Source organism: Esox lucius, chromosome 4 (genome assembly GCF_011004845.1).
Source record: "Esox lucius isolate fEsoLuc1 chromosome 4, fEsoLuc1.pri, whole genome shotgun sequence".
NCBI lineage: Eukaryota > Metazoa > Chordata > Actinopteri > Esociformes > Esocidae > Esox > Esox lucius.
Genome location: NC_047572.1, coordinates 8,877,173 through 8,900,648, shown reverse-complemented (window position 1 = coordinate 8,900,648; position 23,476 = coordinate 8,877,173). Strand labels below are relative to the sequence as shown.

General features: G+C 41.4%; 1 protein-coding gene across 3 annotated transcripts in view; it reads left to right on the top strand.

Annotated features, from left to right (window-relative positions):
- pigg (phosphatidylinositol glycan anchor biosynthesis class G) overlaps nt 1–23,476 on the top strand; it is a 118,902-nt gene that overhangs the window by 35,004 nt on the left and 60,422 nt on the right. For all 3 annotated transcript variants that reach the window (XM_010904606.4, XM_010904608.4, XM_020046105.2), the window contains 3 exons: nt 13,808–14,025; nt 17,854–18,138; nt 22,333–22,745. In XM_010904606.4, the coding sequence (XP_010902908.2) occupies nt 13,808–14,025; nt 17,854–18,138; nt 22,333–22,745 (916 nt within the window). The remainder of the gene's footprint in view (nt 1–13,807; nt 14,026–17,853; nt 18,139–22,332; nt 22,746–23,476) is intronic.

Sequence of the window (23,476 nt, the reverse complement as noted above, 5' to 3'; positions counted from 1 at the left end):
ACACAGACACACCACCTACGCACCTGTACTTCCATCTCACTCTCGACTGCTGTGTTCAGGCTGCATTGTATCCAGGTCAGAGAGAGCCTGTGAGGCACGACAGACACATTCCTGTGCTCAGTCTTTCACTGTATTATTCTGTACCGAGTCATTTGGACCAGGATTTTTCACACCACTTCTCGGCGTCCGCTAGCCCTTCCATGTTGTCAAACCGTTCCATAGTTTGCCCATTCGACCAGCCATAATGGTATCAGTAAATTGTATATGCAAATCAATGGTTCGTAGTCATCCACAGTGAAGGTGGTATGAAATCTTTTGAAATGGCTAAATCTACCAGCGTATTTATACAGCAACATTGCAGCAGTTCAATAGAAGATGTACGCATCCGCAATATTTACATCGCAGAGCGTGTGATTTTTGTAAGGTAAACATATATCAGTCTACAATCTTTTTTTCAAATGGAAAACTAGCATTATATCTGTCTATAACGTAATTTACTCAGATTTATGGGTTATTAGATACACAGTTAATTAGAATAATAATAATTAATTATTTTAAACACTGAGATTGTTGCTGCACGTGGTTCACATGCAGGCTTTGCTTGCTCGTGATGAAATGATGGGGGCGAGGAACAGGCAAAAAAGGCAGAAATTCAACAATTATATGGAAATATTTTGGCTACAGACAGGATGATGTTGACCAAAAACTGGTACTTTGTCGAGAGTGCCTTGCAATTGTTGCCACAACACAAGGCATCATTTAAGGCGGCACCACAAATCTTCGTATGACGAGTGCAAAGCATCTCAATGCCGTCCAAAGCAAAAACACCATACAAGAAAGGTTCCAAACGGCAGAGAAAAATCACAGATTCAATAGCATTTCACGTCGCCAAAGACATGGTACCAATTAACACGGTTACCAAATAGGGTTTTAAAAACATGATCCGGTCGCTTGACAAGCGGTATGTAATGCCATCACGCAACTATTTTTCTCTAGTTGCCATCCCAGAGCTGTACCAGAAATGCAAGACACAAATTGAAACAGAGCTGTCACGAGTGGAATATTATACAGCAACAGCAGACTTCTGGTCCAGCTGGACAATGACATAAGTCTGTCCAGCTCAACATCAACAGGGAAGAGGCGACTGTGGGATGCTGATCGTTTTTTTCAGTCTTCTCCTGTTCAGTGTCGTCTGTGTTCTTTCGCCCATCTTATTTTTTTTTTTGTTGGCTAGTCTGAGATATGACTTTTTCTTTGCTATTATTCATCTCACTTATAAATGTAAAACTATAGGTTGAATGCTCCTGCACTTTAACTTTGTTTTGCTGGGTTGGTGTAGATTCAGCTAGGGAGTTCAGATTAGTTCTAGCAGCTAGGTAACTTTACGGCTATATTGCTTGGAATGGCCTTTTCAGTTTCTAGGTAATAAAAAATGCTAAGTATTAAGCTAAACCTAACAGTCTTTCGGATTTTGTTTAGGTTAACTGCCCAGTGTTTTCACATTTCTAATATAATTATGACCTGTACTGACAAGGATTTAAGTTATTTTACTACTAGTTATTTTTACTGTAAATATCTAATATGTAAAAAAAAGCCTTCAATGTAGGTATGTTTGGGTGTACTCCATCATTAGAATGGTGTGGTGGTATTATGGTCAAGAAATAATAATGATATAATAATAATGTATACTATAAAGTATACTGTTGATTGGCCAGCTGATTCAACTCTTGACTTGTGATTGGCTAGCTCAAGCTCTGCTGAGTTGAAGGTTACTTGTACGGTCTTCCTAGAAATTTCTTCCGTTGTTTGGGCATGTTACAGAATAGTACTTTTTATATACATCCATAAAAATGGGTAGAGGACTCAACCTGTAATATGTTTTAGCATGGACAACCCCATTGAGGCCTTCCACCATTTTACATTGTTTGAAGTGGGTGTGATATCAGCTTCTTTGGCCAGTAAATTAAGGCATCATCGTGTTGAGCCTGTAATGTATGTAATCACCTGATTCTGATCAACATGATCACATTTTAGTATCTCTCCAGCATCTGCCTTAAGAATCACTCATTGGGCTCCTTGACTAACATTATTTGGTTTGTAAACTCAATGTGTTGACTTGAAAAGTTCAGATTTTAAAGCAGTACCAAGGTATTTGTGACAGTGGTTTCAGTGTCTCATTCGTTTGTAGAACGAAGATGGCTTTTCCCCAGAATCCCTGTTCTGAATATGTTAAGGTTATGTGGTATGTCAAAATCCCTTGATGGTTCTCTGCAGGCTTTTTAAATGTATGGAGCCGTATTCATATTCCGTATTCATTTGAGGTCAGGTTCCCGCTCCAAAATGAAGTGTTGATCTATGTGGCTTTTGAAAACAATCCGTGGTAGTGTGATGGCAATTTCTAAAATTCCAAAGTTCTATGAAAATGGTAGGTAAGACAGGAGAAATCAATTGCGCAATAAACGGTTTTAATCTTGCTTGCAAGGAGAAAGTATACAGGTTACAAAGTAACGGTGGATAGTTTCTAAATGAAAACAGGCAATCGACAGTATTTATTACATAGGAAGAAGGGGTGTGGTAAGATGCTGCCATCTGTTTCATGTCAATCAAACACCTTTCCCTTTGTTCTATCACACACATCAAATGCTATCTTCCCCCACCTTATCCTTCCTGCAATAATGTTTACCCAAAGGGGCCAACTGGCCTTACTGCCCCCTTGCTGTATCTTCTCCTATCCTGTCCTAAAACCCATTGATCTGCATCTGGACAGACAATAGATGCCCCCCATGCAAATACCAGATCCCACACATTCCTGTACCTATCTTAACAGTGGGACTCTATCCTTTATACAATGTATTCTCACTGAGTAAAGAAATTTCCACAACAGTAGACAGATCCTTGGAGAATGTGTGGGTGTGAGTGTGTTTGCATTTGACTCTCCTCAAAGTACCTAAACCTGATCAAAGCCTTATACAGAAATGTATGAATGAATGTTTGTCAAAAGAAGGCCGTAAGCAACTATACAGTATGTCTCGCCTCGCACTACGCCACCTACAGGCCATGTGCATGGATGCGCACATGCAAATACACTTACATTCACCGCTCTATGTGCCACGTACAGATGCATGCTCGGATTTTTGGCTAATGATGTTTTTGGTTGTAAATGTGGCACTGTCGAGCCAAAACGGAATGCTTCAAATGGTGTGTTATGTCAAGTATGTGCCGCTGTGTGCCTGATCTCATCACAGCCACTTGCTTTCAAACGTGGATTTTTATGGCTTACTGAGGTGTGATTCTTCTAAGATTATGCACATATAAACAACAGCATTACACATCTAACCCGTAATGGGAGGTTTAAAACAGTAAATACAAATGTTATTCACAATGTAGATGACCTGCATTTAAGTGTGATATAAAGGAGTAATTATAGACGGTTTGTACAGCACCTAAACCAGAAACTCATGAGAGGCTGATGCTGCGTCGCACTTCTGGATTCATATTCGTGGTCTGTTGAATTGAAATTCAAGAATACATCATAAAGGCATGAACGTGTGATATTTCAAGTGTTAAACAGTAGTTGTATTTGTGTATTAACTACTACCCAGTCCTTTCATTCTAAATATTGTACCCTCAGTAAGTTATGCACATCACTGAACATCATTTGAACTGCAACTACTGCAGCCTGGTTAAGGACTCAAAAGACAATTGGTGTTGCTTTACATTTGAAATTACACTTTACATTTTAAATCACATATGTTTGACTGAATGTTGCCAGCCAGGTCTTTTACAGAATGCTAAAAAGAAATGTATTTTTAGTGCAGGTGAGCTGTCGAATGATTGACATACTTACCCTACAAAACAAGGGTTGGGACAGTGGGTATTACCTTTTGTGTGATACAGGCCTGTCGGTAGCATTGAGTAATATTTTTCAATCTATTGCAGGTGCGTGAAACACTGCCCTAAGCAGATGGTATGGTAATCAGCTTGTATTCCCCATGCAGTGCGACTCCGCTCTTGACTGCATTGTGAAAGTTTATACCCACATATGTAGCTTGAAGGAAGAGCATAATAATCCTAGGGAAACTGCATTTTTGATGCGCAGCTGTAGCATAAATCAATCATCCAAGCTTCAGCCTGTTCATTAGTATGGATGCATCTTCTCCACCTCCAAATCGGGTTGGCTAATCGTCTGTTCACTGTTTGAATCTGAACCAAGCCAGTGTCTGATGATCAATCTAACCCCTCCATCACTCCTCTGTCCCTTCCCTCTTCTTACTTGTTTGTATCTCGGGATCCAGCTGTTGTTAGGTCACTACAGGCTTCTGAGGGACGTTTGCTCATTTTGGTAGAAAATTGCATGCTGAACAATCAGGATGGCTGCTAATTTCCAGCACATATTTAGATTTCAGTATAGTAGCTCAGGAGAGAGGAGAGTTCAAACACGACCTTCAATTACTGGTCCGATTTTATTTTTTACCTAAAATGGTTACCTGTAAAAACACAAGTCATCGTACATCAAAAGGGATCATGACACAACTCCCCAAAATAATGGGGATGTTCTGCCGGCTAATTTCTGCTTGGCGGAAAGTGCCTTGTCAACGCTGCAGAATACGCCGCTCTTTCTTTTTTTTTGCACTTGCTAGTTTCCATAGTGATTTTGGGACTTCTACATCTTATGGATGAAATCTGGACATTACCACTCTCAGACGGTGACCTCAATGCATCCTTGAGATGAGTTTTTCATTCCATATAGAAACTGCACAAACAGCCATCTCACACCTACCTTCTTCTGTGCCTTCTTTCTGGTCAGACAGAACATGATGAAAAGGCTAGTCAGACAGCAGTGTAGCTCCTATTTTTCATTTCTATCCTGTTTCCTTGTCTTTCCAACATATTTCAATTACTGGACCTCCTTTGAGAGGACTTTCGTTTTCCTTCGGTAAAAGGAACAGGAGACCAGATGAAGTCTATTCAATTTTTGAAACATCGGATAGAAAGAGTTGGGCAATTGAAGCAAGTGGGTCCTCCTAAGGGAAACCCGGGGAAGTTAAGGTTCTAGCTGTCACAGTCAGTGTCATTTTGATTATGGCAGCCGTAACGCATGTAAACATCACGCCGTGCCAGGGAATAAACAAACATTGTGCTCCAAGGTTAACACATTTTTGTTTATGACAGTTGGTCCATTACAGAACAAATCACTATTGGACTGACCCAGAGCCTAAATCAAGGTGCCTCTATCAATTTTTCGACCTATCAAATGTCCATCTCAAGGTGAACCTACATGAGCTAATACACACAGCGCTGCAATGTAGGTTATGGTTTGAATTTGCAGTTGAATTTATGAAAACTGATTGGCAGACATTGATTCCCCCGAGGCTTCGACCTCTGACCGGTGTGTTTTTCACTGACATATGTTGAATGAATTGTGCCTTGCTTCATTCAGGGTCACGTGTTGGAGCTTCAAATAGAATGTTTCTAGGGATTACAATATGTGTGAAAGGCTGTGCACACATAGGCACATGGTTTACGCTCAGACATACACTAGGTGGGGGGTGGACAATGTATTATGGTTTGATTTATAACACAATCCCTCTCAAAGCTAATGAGCACAATCAAATAAACAACAAAATTAACATCAAAATAAGAGTTTTTTTATATTAGATATGTTTTCTACATTAATTAACTTAAGCTGTAACCATTTCTCAATGTCCTCTAACTGATACATTTTTTTACCTTATGTTGAGTATTATTAAAATAGTAATCTTAAGTTTTCTGTTTTTCCTTTGAAAATAGTCACACTATACTGTATACCCCACAGACATTTACCTCTGTAGTCCTTTATTTTGTGTTATTGTTGCTGCCGAATGTATACAGTGGGGAGAACAAGTATTTGATACACTGCCGATTTTGCAGGTTTTCCCACGTACAAAGCATGTAAGTCTGTAATTTTTAGCATAGGTACTCTTCAACTGTGAGTGACGGAATAAATAAAAAAAATCCAGAAAATCCCATTTTATGATTTTTAAGTAATTAATTTGCTTTTTTTTTTGCAAGACATAAGTATTTGATACATCAGAAAAGCAGAACTTAATATTTGTTTGCAATTACAGAGATCATACGTTTCCTGTAGTTCTTGACCAGGTTTGCACACACTGCAGCAGGGATTTTGGTCCTCTCCTCCATACAGACCTTCTCCAGATCCTTCAGGTTACGGGGCTGTCGCTGGGCATTACAGACTTTCAGATCCCTCCAACGATTTTCTATTGGGTTAAGGTCTGGAGACTGGCTAGGGCATTCCAGGACCTTGAGATGCTTCTTACGGAGCCTCTCCTTAGTTCCCCTGGCTGTGTGTTTCGGGCCGTTGTCATGCTGGAAAACCCAGCCACGACCCATCTTCAATGCTCTTACTGAGGGAAGGAGGTTGTTGGCCAAGATCTCGCGATACATGGCCCCATCCATCCTCTCCTCAATACGGTGCAGTAGTCCTGTCCCCTTTGCAGAAGAACATCCCCAAAGAATGATGTTTCCACCTCCATGCTTCACGGTTGGGATGGTGTTCTTGGGGTTGTACTCATCCTTCTTCTTCCTCCAAACACGGCGAGTGGAGTTTAGAATTAAAAGCTTTCCTAATCTCATCAGATCACATGATCTTCTCCCATTCCTCCTCTGGATCATCCAGATGGTCATGGCTAACTTCAGACAGGCCTGGACATGCGCTGGCTTGAGCAGGGGGACCTTGCGTGCACTGCAGGATTTTTGTTACTTATGGTTTTCTTTGAGACTGTGGTCCCAGCTCTCTTGAGGTCATTGACCAGGTCCTGCCGTGTAGTTCTGGGCTGATCCCTCACCTTCCTCATGATCACTGATGCCCCACGAGGTGAGATATTGCATGGAGCCCCAGACCGATGGAGATTGACCGACATCTTGAACTTCTTCCATTTTCTAATAATTGCTCCAACAGTTGTTGCCTTCTCACCAAGCTGCTTGCCTATTGTCCTGTAGCCCATCCCAGCCTTGTGCAGGTCTACAATTTTATCCCTGATGTCCTTACACAGCTCTCTGGTCTTAGCCACTGTGGAGAGGTTGGAGTCTGTTTGATTGAGTGTGTGGATAGGTGTCTTTTATATAAGTAACAAGTTCAAAGAGGTGCAGTTAATACAGGTAATGAGTGGAGAACAGAAGGGCTTCTTAAAGAAAAACTAACATGTCTGTGAGAGCTGGAATTCTTACTGGTTGGTAGGTGATCAAATACTTATGTCATTCAATAAAATGCAAATTAATTATTTAAAAATCATACAATGGGATTTTCTGGATTTTTGTTTTAGATTCCGTCTTTCATAGTTGAAGTGTACATATGATAAGATTTACAGACCTCTACATGCTTTGTAAGTAGGAAAACCTGCAAAATCTGCAGTGTATGAAATACTTGTTCTCCCCACTTTATTATGTTTCACCGCAGACCTTTATTTTGAAGGCAAAACACAAAAACCAGATGTGTTATTGCTGCTGCCGAATCTCTAATGTTGCCTGCATGACACTAATCTATTGTAACTATCGAACTGTGACAGCTAGCTAGCTACCTTCTTACTTTTGGTTGTCTCAGGACTTTATGTATCGGTGCATCCAACGCCGCCAAGTAGCGCCACAGACTGTCCAGGAGTTCACTGATTCCCTGATCCAGGTTTGGGAGGAGATCCCCCAGCACACCATCCGCAGTCTCATCAGGAGCATGCCCATATGTTGCTGGGAGTGCACAGGCATATGGGTGCCAAACACACTACTGAATCACATTGAGTTGCCCTGATGAATTTGGAACAGTTCGAACAGTCTGTGATTTCAATTGTTTACTTAGATTTTCAGTGTGAGTTTGAATCCAGCCCTCAGTCGGTCGGTGATTTTGGTTTCCATTGGCTGTTGTTACGTCATTTTGTACTCACTGAATTACACAATGCACAGTAAAGATTTTATTCTTTAATATATTTCGTTGATCAAAACCTAAAGTGTGATTTAGGTGATCCATTCGTTTTTATTGAGCACTGTGCCATTTGTTCTGTGTATTGGAGGGCATGTATTAATGTAAAGCAGAGAAAATGAAAGCAATTTTGAAAGCAAAACAGAAAAACCTAAAAAGAAATATCCTGGGGTAGGGGAACAGCATACACTTCTTTGGATTTCTTCCACTCTGTTGCCCGAAGCTGCTTTCCTAAGGGCCCTTAGCTTCCCCCTGATGAGGCCTGATTAGGGGACAGTTGTGCCTTGTCAAGGGATGGAAGCTGAGCTTCGTTAAAGGGCCCCATTTGGCAGCCCCGGGCTGGGTGGTTCTCCCTGGGGCATTGGTCCGATGCTGTTACTGGGAGGGGTGTATTCAGGCCACACTACATATGCATACACACGCAGTACCCTGCAGAATTCTTTACACCGTAGCCATATTAGGACAAAATCACTTTTCAAATTATGTTATTGGTATTTATCCGTTTGATCTTACACTCAAAAATATCATATGAACCTAACCTTTAATTGAGTGAAGAGTTTAGAAAGAAAAAAAGCTGAAACTTTCACGATTTTGTCAGGCCTTTCTTAGGCTATAAAGGGACTAGGCAACTTTATGAACTCTGATTGCTTTTAGTAGAATATTTATAGTGCAAAGCGAAAATAGTGATGGAATAACATTTTCTGAAACAGGGCTGCCCAACCCTGTTCCTGGAGATCTACTAACCTGTTGGTTTTCTCTTCAACCCCATGTGTGACTAATCCAATAAAGCTGTTCTTCCAGCGAATTACTAGAAGCAGGTGTGCTAAATTAGAGTTGGAGAGAAAACCTAAAGGACAGTAGATCTCCAAGAACAGGGTTGGGCAGCCTTGCTCTAAATCATGCATGCCTCAATCATATGAACAAAATCATATGCATGTTTATTCCAAAGGAGGTTTAACTTGTTAGAGGTTAACCATGACATACTGTTTCACTGGGGTATAAATATAAGTGACACACAGGATGATGACTCACTGTTGGATGATGACAGAATTTGGTTACATCTTGGGGTCTCCAAAACTGCAATTGCATTCCATTTACGTGTCAACAGTTAATTTTAAAGGATTTCCAGCAGAATGCCTCTGCTGTCACTAAGGTTTCTGTGGTCTGATGAAACTTTTTTTTATTTCATTTTAACAGCAATCACTAAAATGTTGCACAGCCATGGTCATGCAGAAAATGCATGAGATATGATCAAAAAAATAAACCATTATTTTTGAGATGCAATAAAAATACTTCAAAGGATGATAAAGTAATCATTAGTCAATCTGTGGCATAGCACATTTCTAAGGGTATCTGCATGTTAAGGGGAGGGAGATAGCAAAGACGGATCTGATGTTTTTAAGTCTCCTGCCTTGTTAATTCATTTAGTCTTAATTCTCTCAAATAGCAGCACACACAGTGCTGCAAATGTGTTGTTAGTGGCTGTTCTTTTCTTTCCCAATTAAAGAGAATACATTTGCAGTATTCATTTTGTAAGGCCTTGTAAACTGCAACAATTGGATAATGGGTAACAGTAAAAAATCTGACATTAAGTATCACTTAGAGGATTATCAAGTAAGTAATTATGCTTTGGATGTTGTATTTAACCATCAAAGATACAGTGGGGAGAACAAGTATTTGATACACTGCCGATTTTTCACGTTTTCCCAATTCTACCAAATATTAAGTTCTGCTTTTCTGATGTATCAAATACTTATGTCATGCAATAAAATGCAAGTTATTTGTTTAAAAATCATACAATGTGATTTTCTGGATTTTTGTTTTAGATTCCATCTCTCACAGTTGAAGTGTACCTATGATAAAAAAATTACAGACTTCTACATGCTTTGTAAGTAGGAAAACCTGCAAAATCTGCAGTGTATCAAATACTTGTTCTCCCCACTGTAAATTGTATGGAGATAGAATACTGCCAAAATGTTTGGAGTCACAGCATACCATTCACAAATGTGACCCATGATTCATAAATACGGTGCATACAAACCGTACATCTAAACTATGATCCGTAAATACACAGCATACAATCCAAATGTAAACTGTGATCTGTAAATGCACAGAATACAATCCAAACGTAAACTGTGATCTGGTAATACATAGCATACAATCAAAACGTAAATACACAGCAGTGAATCCATTATTGTAAACCATGATTTTTATACTCCGCATTTAACTCACAAATGCATAGTTGGAAACATAAAGAATTGTCGAGTGTGTTTTGTGGATCAAGTTGTGTGCGTGGATCAGTTTACATTTGTGCCCCGAATTTTGGCAGTTACGTTCCGAGTTCAGGTCACAGGTCACCAATCCATAAATGTGTGTGTGTGTGAGACCGCAAGTCGACATCTTGAAATGTAGTACAATATCTTGGTGACTTCCAGCCAATCACCTAAGCACACAGTGATGACGTCATCTACTTTTTGTAATCTACTAGCTACGTTTAATAAGATAGGTACATCAAGCGACACATTTGCTTGCATCCTTATACAAATGCTATTTTAGAAATATGAGCCAGATGGTGTTTGTCTATGGATAGTGACTTAAAATTTGTGCCTTTGGTTTTTACGTTTCCACCTACGCATTATGTGGATTGTATGCTGTGTATTTACGGATCACGGTTCACATTTGTCAGTTGTATCCTGTGAATAAAAACATTTTGGCTGTATAAATTTGGTTCTTCTGATCTGAGTTGCTAGACAGGAAGACAACTGCCAATGAGTCCATTTGTAAAACAGCTACAGAGTTAAATATATTTAATTAATAAAAGAACTGAACATGCATCAGCAACCTTTTAGACTACACAATCATAACAATAATTAATAACAAAGTCAGAAGAATAATACGAATATACAGAATGAAGATATTCATAAACCATTAGGATTCAGGATACCCCTGTAACCATCTGAAAAACAGCACCATACCACACCTTCATTCCCCATGACACGTTGGGATTTCATATTTAGTCCTTTCAGGGGCATCTGATTGCTCATCCCGGGACCAACTAGGACCTAACCTGCAGAGGTAAACCAGATGTGAGATTCAGGGTGATATGCTGCTGCTCTCCTGCAATATGTCCTTCTTGCGCTTGGTGGTTGATTGACTGGGTTTATTTATTAGTTTTTCTGGAGTGGAGGAAGTACAGGGCTAAAAACGTTGGGAACAAAGAGGGCATTCGAGGTCTGGGTTTTTGCTGACAGAGCACATTTTTGTCCTAAGTGCAGTGGCACCTCTCGTGCCTCAAATGCTTGATTTTGTAGCACCAGTTGACATTTTTCCTGGCAATTGTCACAAAAATGTGTCGATGAGGGATAACATTTGTTGGCATGTAGTTTGATTGAACAATGTCATGCAGAAAATTGGTGATGAGTTCATTTTAGATTATGATAACGCAATTTGAAGTTGCTCTAATATCGCAAGCCCCCGCATAACATGCAGGCAGTAGTTTACAGTTTGAAATGAAGGACTCATTTCGGAGCGATTCATTGAAATGTCCCAGTTCTTTTTAACTTGTTCTGTAATGATCTGACACCTTTTAAGCCTGACTCATGGTTTGCTTATTCACCTAAAACTACCAAACTACCATACCATTGTTTAAATTTTTTTAACATGCATTAAGCCTGAATGAAACAATTAATAGTAAGAATATTCAATGCTACTAAAGACATTGAGAAAGGCTAGTGCACAAAATATGCTTGGCTATGCACTATACAAAATGATTGTTCTCCAGTCTAGACGCTGCTCAGGATGGAAGGGACTGTTTGCCATGGAAACTATGGAAGCCAATAGAAGTGTGTTGCGTGTACCTGTATTGACTTTTCAAGGTTTTAATTGGTCCCTTCACCTCTTCTCATCTTTCTGGGATTCTCTCATTTTCAGTCTCTTTTTCTTTCGCTACCTCAGTTTCTTTAACACACTTTCACTCTGAACTGTCCATGTTCAAGTAATCCGACTGTCTTGTGCACTCTATTTAAGCTGATGATATTCATTTTCCCTCTACCCTCCCCTCTCTATATTTCTCTCATTCCTTCTCGTGCTGTCTCCCCAGTCACCCTCTCTCTCACTTTCTCCCTCTATTCTACATTTAGTTGGCTGCTGCAATTAGCTGGTTGCCCAGCGAGGAAAGTCTGGCCATTATGATCCCATTAGGAGACAGTGGGGTGGAAAGAAAAAAAAAAACACCAGGGCATTTGTCTAGCTGAGATGATCAATGAACAAAATTAAAATGACATTATGGATTAACAGCGTCGAGCGGGTGGCGTGTCATCTATTCGCCTCTCTGTTGGGAGGATTTTGTTGCCTGAGAAGCCAGTGCAGGTCGGGGAGTTGGGTCCCTTACAGTAGCGGAATGAGTAAATGAATGGTCTGCTGTTGTTTCCGTAATTGGTGTTTAGCAGTCCTCCTGGTTCCATTAGCGGCTGCCGTAGCGTCTGCAGGAATGTTTGTAGTATCGGGGTGGAGTTGCAGAGCTTCAGTCTGTAGCCGTACAGCTTGTAAACTTAATTGAGACACATGGCCTACTTTTTAGAGCAAGTCCACCTCGAGAGGTGTCCTATTTATAGGCTACATCTATCAAGCAACAATGTGTCTCATTCTTTGACCTGAATTGCTTTGTTACGCCCCCCCCCCCACCCCCGGTCTGTCAGAGATGAGGATGGTACACGTTTGAGTACACGGACCATTTCTCTCCCTCCCCTGTTGTTTTCATCTGTCTTTGGTGTGCTATTAACTCTTGGCATGCTGTGGACACCTATCCACACCGGTCCATTTTCCTTTTCACTCCTGACGGGGGGGGGCATTTGTTTTCCTAGATTCACGGCTGAAGCTTCTAATATTTCCACTTCTGTTGGCATATCCGACTTGATCACAATCACCATTTGTCATAGTTATTCATGCTGTTCGGATAAAGCCGCCAGCAAACGATGGGAATCTTTCAGGTTGTGTGGCTAAGACAATGGACTAATGCCAACATGAAAACGTTTGGTTCAGTTATACTCCACCTTCTGAGTTGTAACATCCTCTTGAAATATGTTGAGTGAAGTTAATATATGTGCTGTGAACACTGTTGGAAGGACACTGTTTGGGAATATCCTGACTGTTATTAGTTGGGTCAGAGTTGGCTGCCTCACTGTTAAGTGAATTATGAGTAGACTAATGGGGCTATACACCGGCATACAAATGATATGGAGTAAACTTTCTTTTTTCCTGCTGCATTTAAGTGCAGTCCATTGATTATGGATTACTCCAAGTCTCTAGGACAAATAATTTTGCTGTGTTTCATTTGAATACATAATTTACAGTGGTTTCTCATGACCACAGTTAAATAATAACCTGTCATTGTTTTAAACACTTTTTGCCACTGAACAATAATGCAAAAAAAGGTGGTGTGATGTATGATGTGTGCTAGTTTATTGTTCGTGATGGGAGATTCATTGATTAATGTGTTTTTCAGTGGGGTAACCAAGAATGTAAACCGCTGATAATGAAAAACAAAGTAAAATAGAAAATAGGAAATGTTTACAAAATAATTACAATACCAAGCTTTACTGCATGCTCACATTTGTTATTACAAGTTATCTTATTTGTACCAATTCAGTTACTCAGAGTTATAGATTCTGTTTTCAGAGAGAGCCATGGGTAATTACAGATCAAGAGTAGGCTCCAGACTTCATTACTCTTGGCATCCCAAGAGGAGTGAGCATTCGGTATGGCTCAGACTTTGAATTGTAATTTTTTTTAACAGTCACTTTTCTTCGGTAAATAATCTCCATCCATTCCCCCCCCCAGAGGTGGGCTACGAGCAGTTCCGCGTGGCTGAGAAGTCCCATGGCAATTGGCTGAAGCTGATGGTGGAGGGCAACACGTCCGAGGTGCTGACCAACATGGGGAAGAAGGTTCTCAAACAGTATCTGGAGGCCCTCAGGGCCATGAGCGCCGCACTAAGCAAGCAGCTGGGCCGCTACGACATGTACTCCATGGTGGTGGGCATGGTCCTCGTCTTCCAGGTGGGTATCAGGGCGCTAGGGATTAAGGTTGGGTGGATCGTTGGGGATGTTTCATCGAAGAGTGGGCTAGGGAACAGGGGCAGAAAGTCGCACAGATGACTATTATAAGTGTAAGTCAATGTGTGGTAATTTTGTTTCATAATGCTGATCATTTAATTATGTTATTGCATCACTCTTAATTTGCAGTTTGCGTTTTAAACACAACTGGAGTGGTACCTATCAAAAAGAACCAGCATCTCAATGTTTGCATTTTAAGATGCCAATTCGGCTCCTGAAACCACTCAAAATCCAAATCTGGCTTATTCATGGAAATTAATATTAATGGAATAATTGTAATGTTGGTTTAAGGGTTGAGTATATTAACGTAATTCACAGTGTTGAAATAGCCTTCAATTATTGATGTAACCTTGCCGGTGTGAGAAGAATTAGATCACTGGAAAAGAACTTCCCCAAAGTTCTGACCAAACGAGTCAAAGAGGCTGCTACAAAACACTCCGAACAGAAGGTCTTCCGAAGTGTGCGTGTCTGTTTGCGTAATGTGTGTGCCAAAATGCTTGATTATCATGTTAAATGGTATAGCAATTGCTTTTAAAGGCTAAGCATTGTTCCATTGCTCTTTGTTGACCAAGCTTTTCTCTAAGTAAACTTTTTTTTTGGGGGGTGAAAGGGCTTGAAGTAACAGTGCTTTTACACCAAATCTGCAATGTGGATGTTATTGGATAGGGCTATTCCCATGCCTTCATTTCAAAACTAATTTAAAAAGCCGTATCTGCTGTGCTTACATGCTGACTGTTGCAGTCACAATGTTCTAATCTAATGTTCATTTCAATATGTTTCATCTTGGAGTAGCCTTTATCTTTCTTAATGGAAACAAGTCATCTAGCTGTAATAATGGAAAACAATAATCGTAACAAAATCACAGAACGTTTATTTTTTTCCCCCATGTTTATCCCCTTTCAAATTTCAATGCATCCCATTTTTCAATCGTGTCTTCTTTTTATTGCAAGAGTTACCTAGCGTGTTTGTGAATGTCAAAGACACACCTCTGATGCTCTCCCTCCCCCAACCAATAAGTGATTGAGCACGCATACCAGGGTCGGAGGAGCACAGCAATGTGTGTTCTATCTATACCCCACAAACACGAGACACGAGTGCTATTTCAACTATTTCACCTTACGAGAGATTCCAAGTCACTGTCAATATCCCACTATCTGGATAAGGTAGCAGTACTGCAGGTAGTGTTATGCAGTGACATATGGAGACCCAATAATCTCTATAGGGGTTTTAGTATGGCTGTTTTGGATGATCAGAACGTGCAATTATTTGTCCTGCTCCGAACACGATGAAGAGTTTTGTAAGTGTGAAATGGAAATGTTTGTTTTGCATATCCTTGCCTGCTTAGAAACCCTTGGGCAGTGTGGTCACATCCAGTGATCTGCCACTGTTGATGAACTGACAGCCTTTCGATTACTGGACCAGCGCTGTAATCACTGGACCACTTTTTTATTATTATTATTATTATTATATGCTGTGTGTTACCAGCAAACAGGATCCAACCTTCAGTATGTGTTGTTCAAAATGATTCAGTAGGATTGTGATACCTTTGTTACAAAAAAATCTGTATTATCCTGATCCCAGCAGAAGGGTGGATTCCTGGTGGATTTCAGGAACAAAATGTAATAAAACTTGGTCAAATTTGTCAAATAATACAACATTTGTATCATGTAGTATATTTTCATTTCATTAATATTTTGCACTCGATTTGTTGAACTGTTACATTGTAGTAGATCGTAGACATTAGGCTACCTGTTAAGCCTATCAGTAAAAGAAAAGAAAATGTCACTAAAATAATCCCACAAACATCTGTCAGAATCGAACAAAAATAATATATTTAATTTTAACTGTTATCATTGTATATTAATTACAATGACACAATCGTTGTGAAAGAAGTTTGAGCCTAATTGGTAGGGCCAGTACTGTAGTTATTGCCATAGGAGCTCAGAAAAGAGGCTTGCAGAGGAGCAAATCATTATTACCCAACTACAGCAAGCCAAAGACAGACTTGATATCCACCTCCTAAAAGCTGGGCTTTAATAAGCTCTCCTCAAATGAAGAACTCTAAACGTTCCTTATTTTGTTAACTATTGGACATCTAGCCTTTTTATGATTTAAAACACTTGTTCAAAATATCCACTATGTATTTGTGAATAATGTATATTTGTTTATATTTTTTTGTTGGGGTTCAGATGAGGGGTTTGAATGTTTAAAACAAATTGCAAATGGAAGGGGATGTTTGTATTCTTCTATTGTGCTGTTTTCTGGTAACTGGCACTGGTAATCCGGATTTGGCAATCTTGATAGTTTGTAACTGGATCAGGGTGATCCAATCCAATGTTGCTTTGAAAAAACGTAAAATGGATTACCTGTTCCTGGATAGCAAAACATGAGATTTCCAAATCCAGATGAAACTTTTTAAACAACTGGGATCTATGTTTTGAAGATTGGATTATTTAAGAAGTTGCTTAGAAACATAAATGCTGTATGGCCAATAAGATTCAAACAAAGAAGTTAAACATATAAATACACAGTTCCTTTATTCCAGTTTGTAATAATGCATTAGTTCCGTTTCCAGTGTGTTCACTGTGCTTGTTGTCATTCTTACATTGTTAGACAGTTTCCTGACAAGTTTGTTCTTATCAAAAGTGAAATGCTAATTCTCTCTATAGACAAAAATATCTCCAACTCTTAATAGAAAGTAAGAAGTGTTCCTTGGAAGCTCCTGCTTTCCATCAGAAAGAAATAAATTAAAGAAACGGAGATGGGGAAAAAATAGCTATTTTAAAAAGAGAAAGGTTGGACTTGTCAGCATTTTGTCACGGTTGAGAGTCAAGGACAAGTCAACTAGTCATCTCTTCAATGCACTGTCCCTGATAGATGTAGTCTGCAGAAAGAAATGAGAAAGGGGACTTCGTAGCAAATTACATGTATCAGTCTGGTGTTCCCTTTAGAAAGGGAGCTTGCCTATTTTCTTTCCCAATGTCTCTTTCAAAATGTCTTGTTGAAAGACTTCAGTCTGCTCCCCGGTGACGCAGCAGTCTAAGTGGCTCCTCTGTAATGCCGAGCCCTCCACCGTGGTCTCTGTTCGAGCCCTGACTCTGCCGATGACCCACGTGTTTCTGCAAGCTCTATGGGATGATATATGCTGGTTAAGCATCGCCCATGGGGTGGTTAAGGATTTTCATTGTAGTGCAGGACTAGCCAACCCTGTTCCTGAAAAGACCTACTGTCCTGTAGGTTTTCTCTTCAACCCCATTTGTGAATAACCTGATTTAGCATCAGAATCAGGTGTGCTATATTAGAGTTGGAGAGAGAACCTACAGGACGTTAGATCTCCAGGAGTAGGGTTTGGCAGCCCTGTTGTGGTGACCCCTGCAGTTGGGTTGGGCTCCTGCCAGCTAACAGATCAACTGACTGTACTTTGAAAAAAGCGTTTAGACTTCCCTGACCAATTACCGGAAGGTTGACTGGTCGAGGTAAAACCACACCTGTCATATAACGCAAAGCAGATAACCCTAATTTAGCTAAGGGTTAAATCCGGTTTGTGCAGACAACTCAGAGAGACTTGCCGTGATTTTCAACTCTCCAGAGCCTGTTGGGAGTTGTCTCAACCAGATAGCGTCTCCAACTTGGGGTAGTGGAGGGTGAGGGGAGAGGCTGGTGAAAAAAATAAAAATATATGAAGACTTTCGTCAAACCACAAATCTCCCATTTGGCTTCCACTTATCTATCCAAGAATGACTGTGTGCCTCCCTCCTTTCTCCCTCCCAGCTCCTTCTCCTCCTGCTGCTGGCCATGCCAGAGGCACTGAGCAGCGCCTCCCTGGTGGATCTCCCAGTGTCCTCAGCGCTTCTCTCGCTGCCCTTCTATCTACTTTGCCTGCTCCTCTCCTCCGTGCACGTGCTGGTGTGCACGTCGGCTGAGAGCTCCTGCTACTTCTGCAGCCTCTCGTGGGGCCTAGTGTTCGGGGTGGTGGCCCTCTCCTCAGCCCTGCTCTGCATTCTGGTAGCCATGGGAGCCAGGAGGCTGTCCCTGGGTTCAATGTCCTCTGGCAAGGTGAGCCCTCCTACACAACCAACACGATTAAGACATTAGTTTAGCTTTAAATCCCACTGGACTGTTTTGATCAGGTGTATTACCAACAGCATAGTCAGTATGGGTGGTAATTACTATTCAGTTAGTAAGTGAAACGAGCACCACGGTGTGAATACTTTGAGTTCCATCGTAATTAAACCACTTTTGAGACAACATTTCTTCAAATTCACTCCAGCCTTTACTGGTAATAAATTATTTCTGTCCATGCAAGTGGTACTAATAAAACCAGTAGACTAAATGTTTATACTCATTTCAAAATGTCACCTCAAGCATGCGACACAAAGACATGTAAACAATGAAAATATATTTAGAGGAAAAACCTTTTAAAACAAACAGGCTGTTTTTCTACATCTAGTTGGATTACAAAGTCACCAGTGTGACCAAGCTTTTTTAAGTAGTCTCTGCCTGCTCGCGCTCTCTCTTTTTCTCTCGCTCCTACTTTTATCTTCCTTTCCAGAGAATTAACAGGAAGTGCTGACACAGAGGGGGAGAACAGACAGCTAGAGAAAACAGGTTTTCTATCATTAGGCTAGATAAGTGAGTGTGTTAGTGAAAAAGACCTGTAGGCCTTCCAGTGCTAAATAAAGAGCTAAACGGAAGATCTCATTTGTTTTGCTCATGGTGTTGTGCAAAGGAATATCTCTATCGAATCATTGATCACTGCAGTGTTGTTCTTCATAGTGTGTCCTGGTTGTTCTATGCAGTTTGTGTTATCTGACAAGATGTAAGAAGCCCTCTTTTAATTATTGATATATATATATATTTTTATATTTGCTTTGAGAAATTATTGTGGTGTTCTTTCATTTAGCTGATGTGTTTAAAAGATCATGACAATGTTAGCCACATGCTCCTTTTTAGCTGTTCACATAGGCAAAAAAAAAAAAGAAGTTAGGTTTATCATTTTAAACACATTTTCAATACCTTACTTTGGGAATTCATTGCTGATGTTGTGTAATCAATGTGTTTTGTCATCCTGATTACTCTCCAGTCTTTCAATCATCACATGTTTTGATTGTTAGTTTCAATTCAATATTTCTCTATCAGACGCATTCGCCCAGTCAATCATCAAATGTCTCACAAATCTCCAAAGAGTTTCTCAAAAAAAAGTTCCAGAAAGCATTTTCAGGCAATGATTAACGTTGGCTTGTTTGATCATGACAGATAAAAAAAAATATATATAATGAAAAGACCAAGCAGTACTACCGAGAAACAATGATGCATATCCAGTTATTGACTAGCTGTGTCAGCGATCGCTTTCCACCGCTTGATGAACAGTGGCAGCTTCACTTTGTGTTTTTGTCAGCATGCCGTGGAGAACCGGAACAGGGAGAGTGCGTAGCCCTGCAGAGTTCCTTTTGTGTTTAAAACACAGACAGTCTGTCAAAAAAGGTCGAAATTGGACCGTACTCCTTATGTATATACTTTAATAGTAGCACATTCTACTGGGAATAGGACAACATTAAGGACGCAACCAAATACATGGAGGGAGCAGTAAGTGCCGTCTTGATGATTAACGCCCGTTATCATCAGATGGTATGTCCGGCAGTGTGCCAGTCTGGATTAGCATATATATAGCCAGGGTTTGCCACTTCGTTCCCGGCCATTTTGGAAATCCTTAAGTAGATAGCGCTGTCCTGGCCAACCCTGACAAATTGGATATATTGGCAGACATGAGACCATTCCAGCCAAATGCTGTTGGGATTCAAGTAGCCCTCGGACCCCCCCCCCCCCCACCCTGCTCAGGGATCTTAAAGCAAACGATGAGAGGGGTGATGACTGAGAACGGAAAGAAAGACAGAGAAGGGAGTTTTTTTTCCTCAGAGTTTTGTTTACACAGACGCTGCGCTGCTTACATACCCTGTCGTTCCCCCTCTGCCGAGCCCGCCGGCACGTTCACCCAACCCCCCCCCCCCCCCCCAGTGATGGATGAGTGGCGTTCGGTGAGGACGCGTTGTGCCGTCTCCTGAGGAGCAGCCTGTTGGGTTGACACCTCCACGGGGGAATCAGCGCACCCCCCCCCACCAACCCTACGCCCTAGCCCCGACTGATTGCGTTTACTCACACCGTTTTTAAGGCAGAGTGCGAGAGGCTGAAAAGGGAATGCGACGCGGGTGGACGGCCGATCAATGGTGTGTCGATAGCTAGTCGATAGAGCGTTCTTCTTTACATTATTAAGGCGTTTGCCCATGGCTTGAAACGCTGTGCACACACTCCCGTTCCCCCTTGTGTGTTTCAGCTGCTGACAGCGTGTTCACTTAGTGGGATCAGAGAAGTGCACTCGCTTGGTTATGCCCCCCCCCCAGTACTGAGTCAACAACAAGCCCCGGTGCACTGGACCAGGGAGAGTACTCCGTGTGGGGCTAAAAGATAGACAGTCTCACAAACCCAAACACACAAACAAAGTTGTATTCCTATCATGAAAACAGACTCTCTGTTTCTCGTTGTTCTGTTTTCTAACAGCACAGGGTAGGATTCCGGGGACGGCCTCCAAACGCCTTGCATTTCTGGGTTGTAACATTTGCGCTCCCTGATATGTCATTGTGTTTAAGCAGGCGTAGTTGTTGCCGGTCTCGCACGATGCGCGTGGTTCTATGTCTTAATTGGTGGCTTGCAGCCATAATCTGAAAAAAATTGTGTTTTCCACTGTTAGTCGAATGCTTCATAGAGGCGCGGTTACTGGAATAAACGTATTAGCTGCTGTGACGGACAGGAGAAAGCTATTCCAACGCTTCTCGCGCTTCTTTGATTGGTTTTCATTCTATGAATTTGGTTGTAGGTTTTAAACATTTGGAGGTGTTGGGTTACTCAAACTCCATCCTTGAAAGTTTAGACTCTCAGTGCACGTAGGCCTACCACCAACGAAGCCGCCTTCAGGATTCTTAACAGAACTATGTTTGATGATCATCCCTGATGTTTTCCTGAACTTTCCACTACCTCTCCTATGTGTCTCAGTCTAATGCATACTTCATTCAGAGGGAAATGGCTATTACCTGATTTGTCGTAAACAGCTATACTTTAATAAATCAGAAGCGATGTGGGAATCTCATTGCACTCACTGTAAGATTGTACGCTTTAGGTTTGGGGTTTTGTCTGGAATAGGTAGAAAGTCTACACCTTGAACTTTTGAACTGTTTTTTCTGTCCATGTCTCGGAGTTGCATACATTACAATGTTTCTTCACTTATCTACACAATGTACTACACACTTTAAAAGTTGTAGTATTTATTATTGCAGAGTAAATCAATACATTTCAAATATAAACCAGAAATGCCTTTATCTCTGCTGCCTTTTTAGCATCAATCCTAAATTAGCACTTTTGTAACCAATCACCTTTTAAATCACACACCGACTTGAGTGGCCGTCAGCTGTGTGAAATTGTAGGGATTTGCATGATTTCAGGATATTTTTCAATGGTTTCTGACGGTTACTTGCAAAGCAAACGCTCAATCATGTGCACCAAGGAGCTTTCAAAAGAACTCAAACTCCGAGTTTTTCTGCTCAACCCAGGGGGCTCCTTTGATCTAGTATCACCACGCCGCCTCGGAAAGGTATCACCCCCAGAGCGGTTCTAGCGGGCGAATTACGCAAGTGTACACAGCAAAATAATCTAAAATGACTTCACGCAAGCGAAAAAATATAGCCCACAGTACCTTGTGCATTCAATTTCTCTGTTGGTTCATTTCATTCAATGATACCCCCAAGTGTCCTAGAATAGAGAGCCAGGTAATCAAATTGCTTGATGGTCCATGTTAATAGTATTTTAAATGTGCAGATCCTTTTAATATCATGTGTGAATCAATTTGACTGTAACTCAGTCTGTTCCTGCGTTGTTTGATAGGTGAGGCGACTCCCCTGTTGAATTAATTTTACCAAAGTGTCTTCCTACAAAATTGCCTCCCTCTGTTATCTCTCAGTTTACAATGACTTGTCATACTCTGCATTGATTTACCCCCAGAATATTGACCAAATTGAGTTTAACTATGATTATTGTATCATTTTATTTTTTTTAAATGTTGTTTTATATTAGTGATTGGCTGATCGGAAGTCTTTGCTGTCCTTTTGTTATATGTTTATGAATAATTTGGTATGTTAATACTTTGCCTTCCATTACCTTTTAGCATGATGGGACATCCTTTTTTTTCTGTTCATCATTTAGTCTCCTGCCCGGGGCGGCGGTGGGTGGTCCCTGTCGGAGCTGGACATTCTACTCCTGGTGGGCACGGCTGGCCACACCCTGAGCCTGGCAGCCAGCAGCTTTGTGGAGGAAGAGCACCAGGTCTGGTACTTCCTGCTCAACACTCTCTGCCTGGCCGTGTTCCAGGACGTCTGCCGCAAGTACTTCCGTGAGCGCCGCGCCAACGCCGGACAGGTTGGGAGCTTGGAGGACGAAGACCAGGATGAGATGGCCTCGCCGTTGGCCGATTTGGGGGTGACGGACATGGGTTCGGAGAGGTGGCTGGCCCTTGTGACCCCGCTGTTCACCCTGGTGTGCTGTCGTCTGCTGCGCTCGTTCAACCAGACCGGGGTCCAGTGGGCTCACCTGCCAGACCTGGGACACTGGCTCAACAGGTGGGTTTGTTCATTCCCAAAGACCGGATTATTTGTTCTGTAACCGGAATTCTTGTTCCGTATTGTAGTTTTCTATCTTACTTCAGTAGGGATGAACATTGACGTTAGCGGAGCTCTGTACACTAGAGTGGTGTTCAGGTAAATATCCAAGTCTTGTTTGTTCAGATCCCAAATGTGTTATCCGATGAATCACAGTTCTGGGTACAAACAAACCCTGAGCAGCCGAACACACGTCTGGAGGTCAACGGTTCACTTCCTTGTTGATCTCCCTGTTCTTTCTGAGTGTGGGTGTTCAGCCATCTTTCATTTATACCGCCGTCATGCCCTGTGATTGAGACCTTGTTTCCAGCGTTCCTTTTCGTCTTCACTCGCCAGTGCCTTACTACCACACTGGAACCCCAAAAGCTTAGGGGCGATGCGCTGGGAATTCCGGTTCTAGGGGGCTGCCCCTCTGGTGCTTCGGTTGTCATGCCCACAGTCCGTAAATACTTTTTTTGTCCAGAGCTCACGGCAATATTTTTGATACGTCTCGACCTGATCTCAGGTCGAAGCCGCCCCCAGAGACCCTGGATCCTGATTTCATCCTTGTTTCCAACATTATTTCTCTCTATTCTATTAGACCTCTCTGGTGTTTTTCACACACTGGTTTTCCAATTGTGTTTTCCCCGGTTTGGCTTCGCTGCACCTTACTCGCTCCCTTGTGACTCAGGGCAGCAGGCTTTATTATCTGC